Source organism: Pomacea canaliculata, linkage group LG6 (assembly GCF_003073045.1).
Source record: "Pomacea canaliculata isolate SZHN2017 linkage group LG6, ASM307304v1, whole genome shotgun sequence".
Classification (NCBI taxonomy): Eukaryota; Metazoa; Mollusca; class Gastropoda; order Architaenioglossa; family Ampullariidae; genus Pomacea; species Pomacea canaliculata.
In genome coordinates, this window is record NC_037595.1 from 8,111,228 (window position 1) to 8,120,058 (window position 8,831).

The 8,831-nt window shown below is 42.1% G+C and overlaps 1 protein-coding gene across 2 annotated transcripts; it reads right to left on the reverse strand.

The window, feature by feature from the left end:
- Positions 1-217: 217 nt before the first annotated feature.
- LOC112565802 lies at positions 218-8,726 on the reverse strand. Of its 2 annotated transcripts, none has more exons than XM_025241597.1 (9): positions 7,254-8,726; positions 4,906-6,411; positions 4,403-4,440; positions 3,792-3,834; positions 3,050-3,147; positions 2,848-2,911; positions 1,642-2,581; positions 898-1,035; positions 218-556 (listed from the first exon to the last, which is right to left on the reverse strand). In XM_025241597.1, exons 2-7 carry the CDS (start codon positions 6,014-6,016, stop codon positions 2,388-2,390), a joined length of 1,548 nt encoding a protein of 515 aa, XP_025097382.1. In that variant the 5' UTR covers positions 6,017-6,411; positions 7,254-8,726; the 3' UTR covers positions 218-556; positions 898-1,035; positions 1,642-2,387. The 2 variants fall into 2 exon arrangements, with proteins under 2 accessions (XP_025097382.1, XP_025097379.1); XM_025241594.1 differs by having other exon boundaries at positions 4,906-6,419.
- Between the last annotated feature and the right edge of the window lie 105 nt (positions 8,727-8,831).

Consider the following 8,831-nt stretch of genomic DNA (forward strand, 5'->3'; position numbering starts at 1 on the left):
TTTGTTTTGTTTTGTTTTTAAGTGCTTACACACGCATGCGCATTCACACATACAATTGCCCGCACGCGCGCAAACATATACATGCATACAAACACACGCATTCACACATATAGCCACACACAAAGTGATTATGTAGATATACAGTCGATGAAAAGGTTGCACAAAGCGAAAAATTGTTCGTCTGATCTTTCAAGCAACAGAGATTTAAACATCTGTATGCAGATATACCTTACTTTATTTACACAGGCTTCATTCCGCTACTAATATATATATCTAACATAGGCTAAAACTAAAAACATCAAAAACATAAATATAGAATGTGATCGCCACCACAAAAGTCATCACACTTGTTCTCAATAAAATTATTTTGAAAACTAAGTTTAAAAAATGATTCTCACAAAGGCAGCTGATAGTTTAACCACACTGGCGTATGTCACAGCTCTTTCTTCGGTGGGATTTATAATTAGTATAATAACACAGTTTTTGTAAGTTTTATTTGTCTTCAGTTGAAGAATTTTGTCCAGCTGAAAACAGACTTGTTCTACACGTTGCAGATCTGCAATCAGCCCAGAAAATTAATTAATCAGTTCATGAAATTTAGAAGTTTCACCTGGAGATAAACTTGCAGACAATCAACACAAACTTCCACTCTGCAATTTTTCTGGTACATAAAATGCTTCTGAAAGTACCACAAACATTCGTTGAATAGGTTAATATTGTTAGCAAGTGTCCTCAAGGTTTTGGTGTAAATCAAGCTGACACCAGGCGATGATCAGCTGTGTAAACACTTGTTGATTTCTCTTATATTTGTGCTTCTATTATTTACATCCCCCACTTTTATAAAATATTACCATATTTTGCAGTAGCTAGATATATGTGGTCATAATATGTTTGTACCTTCTGGAACTCTGTCCTTGTCAGATGTAATGCTGAGGATGACGGAGGGGCAGCAACTGTCGTCACCTACCTCCTGGGTCTCCCTACAGCGATTGTGGGCATCACCAGCACAGTTGGCGGCTAAGAGGAGCTGTTAACCTTGTAAGCAGAGAGAAGTTCGTCAGCATTTTAAAAAAATGTAGAAAGATATAAGTTTACTAATATTAGACTGACTTGGGCTCATTCTGCTAGTTAAGGAACATCATTCCAGGTAGCAGTAGTAGTATTGATGATGATGATTGATGATGATGATTGATGATGATTGATGATGATGATGATGATGATGATGATGATGATGATGATGATGATGATGATGATGATGATGTCGCCTTACAATACCATAGGTGGGCTTAAAGCGTTTTACTTACTTATATGTACATCATGCATACGAAAGCGCATGTACTCACACAATCAGTTTGAATCAAACACCAGCAAGTCAGTCACTATCGCACGCACGCACACACACCCACAGAGAGACCGAAGAAAACTACCGATGGTCAGCCCTGTAAAAAGGCTTTACGCGAAGAAAGAGGCATGTCAGAGCCGAGATACGAACCCTGGACACCCGATTCTCCCTTTTTTGGTGAAGGGTGCTTTACCCACTACACCTCCAATCGTTAGAAAAGGGGAAGACACCGATCTTTCTGAGTTTCAGCTGTGCGATGTTCAGGTCAACTTATCCGGTAATAGTACCTTTGTACCTACCTTCCTGAGGTCACACATGCTTCACTTCCTGCGTCCGTCCCAACAGGAAACGCTGCATCTGCCTTTCACATGTCGACCTTTGCGATGCTCCTAACAGATGGTGGGCACTCAAAGGATACCTTGGTCGTTTGACATCACCAATGTTGTTTATCGTTATTATTCTTCTTTATAAGCATGTGACGAATTACTTTTATTTATTTATCTGTTTATTTCTTATGTCTTTGATATCTGCTTGGTTAAGCAGAAGACGTTGTTTACACCAGCGTTATTTACCAACGACCAGTTACCGTTGATAACCACTCCCCTTCAGTTCTAGGAGTATTATCTCGGTATATAGAAGAGTTTTGTTCCATGAGGGGATCGGCTCTCCTTGGTTTTGTTTCTGCGCTTTCTTATGTTTCGATTTAAATGAATGTTGGATCACGGACGTCATCGTTGTTTCCCAAGCTTGGTGCAGACTTTTTATTATACTCTTTCTATTAGTCAACTGAAAAATATCATATGCAAGCAGTCCAGTCATACAAGTTCGCGGTTGGATCTTTATATTTCATGGATCCTGCTCAGCACAATAAGCTTGTCTTTTGACCGATATATTGCACTATACAAAATAACTGTTGTTGTCGTTGTCGTCGTCTCCTGAGACTGGTTGAACTGCAAATGTTTGCACTCGAGCACGCATTCGTGTTCTGTTTTGTTATGTACCAGTGAAGACGATTTTCGGGTCCAGAATGACACTAAAGATGATTTCAGTCCATATTGTCGGTAAAGTATGGACTCCACAATGGAGTATACAGTATAATCCCTATTATCACCACTATCAGTATATGTAGCAAGCGGTTGTCTGCCCTTTCTTCGTGTAGCTGTACATCGTTGACGTCATCTTCTATGTTTTCTGTTCCAGCATGGCTTGAAGTTGGCCTTAGTCCATGGTCTGCTTGACCTGCAGCATCAGATGGTTGCAAGTGAAGGAGAATCAGCGGTTCTGCCAGACAGCATTTGATGATCGTGGGAGAGACTTTATACATTCTCTCTCACACACTCACACTCGCTCTCTCACGTGACAGACCTTGTCACAGGACTATTAATGCAGCAAAAAAGTGTAATGATAAAAAAATATATCATCAGCTTCAATCAGAAAGTTTAATCAATCAGAAAGTTTACTGTCACCACTCATTGTCTTATAAGTGATAAGAAAAATGTAATCACCTTGCAGTCCTAGGTCCTCGTCACATTGCTGGTGTACAGAGTATCCACGCCGGAGTTTCAAACGCTGGAATAAATATCCGAAATAAAAATTTAGCATCATAATTGTGTTTGAAAATGTTGTGGTCGCTGAGTCCTAAACTACTGACTGGCTGTAAACATTAAATTTATTTTAATCTGAGTCAAATGATGGGGTGACTAATACCGGCGGTGGTGCAGCGCTCTTAGGGTGAGGGGTCACAAGGGCCGCCGTGTCCCCAATGTCAAGGATGTAAAAATCTGAGGGTGTTCCACAGAATTCGCCTGGCGAAAAATAAAGTTCTGTGTTACAGACTTAAAATCGACATGAACATAGATACAAGAATCTGCTTGATCGATACCTTTACATGTCTATCTTGCTATGCTTCTTACTCCCTCTCTCTCTCTCCTCTCTTATTTTCATAAAATCCAAACTCTGTATAGCCTATGTAGTCCAGTCGAAGTCACTCGTAGTCCGCTCGTTGCCATCGTTCATTATGCAATGGCCGTTATCCTCGACACTCACATCAAAGGTAACTCACTATTCACGCTCTGTCATAACCAATATGATTTAAAGGTCTAGTAGGACGCATTATTTTTTCTGGGTAAGATCAGTCCATGGTACTATCTACCCAAAACTGATGTGAATACCTACTCCAGAGAAACATCTATAGACATCACCATAAAACATATACGATTACACTCTGGACTTCCCGTTTGTACACAAATACACCTAATTAACACATGGTCCCAGCTCTTCCATTGGCTGTAGCCTTGACAACACAAACGTATTTATATATTAGTTCCTCTTCCTTTGAGTCATACTATTTCTTCCAGCCACTACTCCATGCAAAGACACCTTACCTGCTACACAAACATTTTATACACTTCAAATAATCATCAGCCTGTATGCTGATCATTGGGAGTACCTTGAGTGCGATCTGTGCACTGACTAGGAGTCTCTCCGTCGATCTGAAACAAAGGCATCGCACACAGCAACGTGTCATTTAGAAAATTAATTTAGATATCCAGTTGTCAACATTGCAGGTCATGGTAAGAATGCAGGCGAAAAGAGGTCAGCCAAGGTTCACACCACTCTCATATCTTCCACTCCTACGCGGATTTATATTTATACATGATATTTATCAGGTGAAAAAGTTCATTTATTTATTATGATTATTTTCTTCAAGAATTCCTTCTCATTTATGAAAGCTGGTAAAATGAGATAATTGTTTGTGCAGATAATAAAGAAAAAATATGAGAACAGACTGGAATACTGAAAATAGCACGATCTACTGTGAGAGACGAGAGTGATGTGGTTTAGCTCTTTACAGGTCACGTGATGTAAGTTGCTGTATTCAACTGTCGGATGGCATGTAGCCAGACAAGATGCACACACACATACACGCGGATAAGCACTCACATACAAACACGACTAATACTAATGTAGAGACAGACCAAGCGATAAAGACAGACAAAGTAAATAAAGGATGATGAAATCTCTTGTCAGTATATCTCAAAGAAGACGAGGGCAACTTACAGCTTGAAGTGATTTCTGTCTTTCATACTGCCAACAGTCTGTGTACAGAAACACAGAAACACGTGTAAAGGAAGCGGGAAGGATGTACAGCCTTTCCGCTATATTCATGTCATGTGGTCATGTCATGTGCTCGAATCTTCCCGTGGGCGAGTTACAGGATTTACGAGAACTTCTGTCGCTGCTTACGTTTCTTTGTTGTAAACAAAAATACCGTGTTTACTCTCAGAAAAGACTGAGTCATATTAATTTTGGCTCCAAAAGATTTGTAGGGTACAAAACTTTTCATGTATTGAAGTACAAAAAAGATACATTTATTGTTATACTGTCATGCGATTCTTCTGCGACATCGTCATTACTCTCCAAACCCTGAATTTCTCGCGACTTTATTTATATATAAATGTATACCTCTCGTCCAATGGCGCCAACCAGCATATGCAAATGCGTGCACATAATTATAATTTATATTATCGTTTATTTTGAGCATAAATATGATGCTGGCTTACCTCTCTTAGTCCGACCTCGTGGAGGGTTTCGTCTCTTCCCCCAATCTTCGTTGGCAGAGCGTTGTCGTAGCAACTGGACCAGGTAGGATGCACCAGCCACCAGTACATGGGACCTGACACGAAGAGCATTGCTGGTCCAAGGGCCGTTCTTGAACTTGCTCAGCTGATCTTGCGGGAACTTGCTGGAAGAAAACGGGTCCTGGAAGGAGCTTTTCCTGCGGACTTTTCTTTGACTAGCCTGGCCGTGTGATGCCGGTGGCTTTAAAGAATTTTTCCGTCTCACAGTTTGGGGACTTCCTCTAACGCCGACAAAATGGCCGCCTTTCTTCTTTTTGCTCGGCCCATCGACGATTTTGTTGCAAAATGTTTTAGGGATCACTCTCCAAAATTTTCGCCTCACAACTGACAAAAATCTCGATCTCAAACCTGCCATTATCTTCAACCTCAACTTTGATTTCAGCTTTGACCTCAGTGCCTGTCTCTGTTTCTTACATTTTCCCTTTCTTTGTTCCATACCTTTTCTTCCATTGCCTCGTTCACCGTCTCCATCATCATCTTCTGCCTGGTCAGAGGAGCCTGCACCGGAAAATGAGCTGTTGCTGCTATCGCTGTTGATTCTGGTGGTGCTGCTGCTGGTGGTGGTGGTGGTGCTGCTGCTATCTTTGGCTGATTCTGTGTCGCTGCTGTTTGAGCACTCAGCAGTTCTGTTGCCAGACTTCGTTCCCTCGCTGCAGTTTCTTTGCAATGCAACATCGTCTGCTTCTTGCTTTGACAAAATGTTGAAGATCTGCCCAGTGTTGGTCATACAGTCGTCTTTCCTGGCTACAAACCGAAGATACTTAGACAGCCCTTTGACCACAGGGTCCTTATGCTTGACCGCAGGGTTTCTATGTTTGACCGCAGGGTCCTCATGAATTTTCTTCTCCTGCGACAGAGGAGGTCCACGCTCTATGTTGTTACATTCCTGCAGCAAGTTGATGTCAATGTTTTTGTGGATCATATCCTCGCCGTTTGGGTTCGATTGCCTAGTGATGTACATGTCGCTAAGGTCACGTGACATTTCATCGTGTCTCTTGATTGACGGACAATCCTGGAACAAGACCCTTTCCATCAATCTCTTCTTTTTGGCGTAGGCAGCACGCGCCTCTCGGCTACTGTCCGCCACCTGCACTGGACTGTTACTGCTCGCGCCTATGAATTGTCATTTTTCTGCTTTGGGGAAAACTGGTGTTTGACCCCAGCAACCCTGTGACACCGAGGTCTGTTGGACACGTGCTTTTCTTCGGAAGTAATCAATAAAGGGAAATAACGTCAGGTCAGGGTCTTGTGACGTGGTTCAACTTCCGGTTACCCAGTGCAATTCTCTCAAGGGAGCTCCAGCAGCAGAAACAATAGTCTTCACTGTCAACATTGCCGTTTTCTGGCGGAGTGGCAGAATTGCTGACTGTATTTCTCAGAAACCAAATGTAGATTATAGTTCCAAGGAAGGGATTTCAGATCGTATTTCTGACAAACTGAAAACACAGGAAAGGGTACGAAGGATGTCAGCTTTGACCAGTAAATAAACACATGAGATGCTGTCTGTGACGCTTACTGTGCTCAGAGTGTTACACAAAAACACATTAATAACACAATACACGCACACAGCATACCACGTACATAGCCATCTACACACACATAGAGCACACCACACAGACTACACGTATGCGACACAGTACGTGCATAAACACACTGAGTACACAAAACACAACACCCCACGCGTACAAAACATAGTCCCTCCGCCCCAAACACATACACGGACAACACGCGCGCGCACGTCCCTTAGCCAGTTGAAATATGCTTCTCAACTCATAAACTGAGCATAGAAATGCATAGATACCAGATCTCGCTTTCTCTCGCTCTCATGGAAAGCGAACGAGAGAGAAAGTACAGCAGTATTTTATTGTTACTAGAGTTGTTAAAGTGCTCATTTAACTTATCTGTATGCAAAAAAAAAAAAGAAAAAAAGGTCTCAAACTCCTCTCTACAGTACCGCAGGACCTATGTCCTACAATCGAGCCCTGCACTCCAGCAGGCGAGTCACTTGATCCTAGACTTGTTCGCCCTGACCCACAGTCTTTCCGGAACATCTTGTTTTCACATTTGAAGGATATCATCCCTACTAGGAGTTAAATATCCTGAACACATCCCGCGTGTATGTTTGATGTAAACAGAGTCTGCTTACCAGGACGAAACAGTACCACGTCCCTCGCAGCCAATCCCACATCAGCTTAAAATGAGAGCAATGAGCAGCCAAGCTGCACGGGGTAGGGTGTGAATGCTACCCGAATGATGTAAATCTTACTTACCGTTATTACATGCGTCATGCCGGTCCAGCCATGTTGAAGAAAAGGAAGTTGTCCTTGTCCCAATGTTTTTCACAAGACGAGTCGCAGGAGGACTAGACACGTACAACCTCTCCGTCTGTCTGTGTGTCCCCCTACTGCCACGGTTGCCAGGCCAGGAGACATGGAGCGGTCATGGCAGGGCGTGGAAAGATGGTCACGCGTAGTAACACGGTGACATCCGTGTCAGTCACTAGAGTACGCACTGGTGCACAACGTGGTGAGCACATGTCAGTCATTGAAAGTCTCAACTTCCTGCTGTAGTGTGTTGTTGACAAGCCAGCCATCTATTCCAAGATCTGGAAAATTCTCATTAAGCCTCGTTCGACATCAACAGACAATATTTCCAGTGACTAAATTTGATTGCAACGGGCTTACCTACCTCAGCAGAAGGGATGTAAAACTCGTATCCGATGCAGGCGAGGTCATTCTCAATGCTCTTCTATTCATTTGTGTTTTAGGCCGGCCAGCCAGCCAGCCAGTGTTGCGCGACGTTTCATACCACGTCAGCAGCTGGTGGGTAATAATCTAGTCATTATGTGTAGATGCTCTTTTGTCAGAAGGTTAAAAAAAACAGTAAGATATGCAGAGAGATAGAGAAAGAAAGGGGGAGGAGGAATAAAAAGACAGACTTCCATGTAGGAAGAAAGAAGGGGCGCCCGGTAGCGTAGAGGTTAAAACACTCTCTACTCACCACTGCAGTAAAAAGTGCTTGGTTCAGCTCTCGTTTCAAGGCACTCTGTATGTGACACCAGGACCAACAGTGAGGGTTTCTCTCGGAGTATTCCGGTTTCCTTCTCCTTCCTCTCCTTCCCCCAGAGTGCGATATCACCTCTAGGTGATCCGCCAAAGCAACCAACAAACTTAAGGAGGGAGACATTTAGAAATGCACACACCATAATGAAGCTCTTCATTTACTCTCATCTTTTTAGTGGCAATGAAATCTTTACAAGTTAACAAGTAAATAAATAATAGCACCACCCATCAATAATAATAACAACAACAACAATAATAGTAATTTTATAGCGCACTTCCCTGCTCATGAAGGCGAGCTCAGTGCACTGTAAAGAAGACTCCCAATAAAAAAAATCCGCAACGAAGCAGACCCAAACAAGAAGGCACCACTACTTTATGAGGCTATAAATAGCCTATTGTTCTCAGGAAGGAAGGAGTGAGAGAGCAGCAAGTAGGTCAAGCAATGGGAACTAATATTGAATGGTTACTTTTATACTCACATTAATATCAGACTTACAGATGTACAGATGGATGCAAGAAAATCTTTTTAGAACACACAACTTAAGTTCAGCAAAAATTATTTTGGATTTTTTTTAAATATAGAAAAAAGAATAATCTCCACATTTATTGCAGTGCTTCTAATTTATTATTTTATCGACATTCTTTCATATACTGGAAAAAGTTGCGGTTCTCAAACATCCTGCAGTTTATATCAAGCGATGTGAAAACTTTTTTTAAGCGTGATGAGATACCTGATGCTACAAACTGCAATTCACAGTCAAGACAATGCTCTCCAAGTATCGAAAC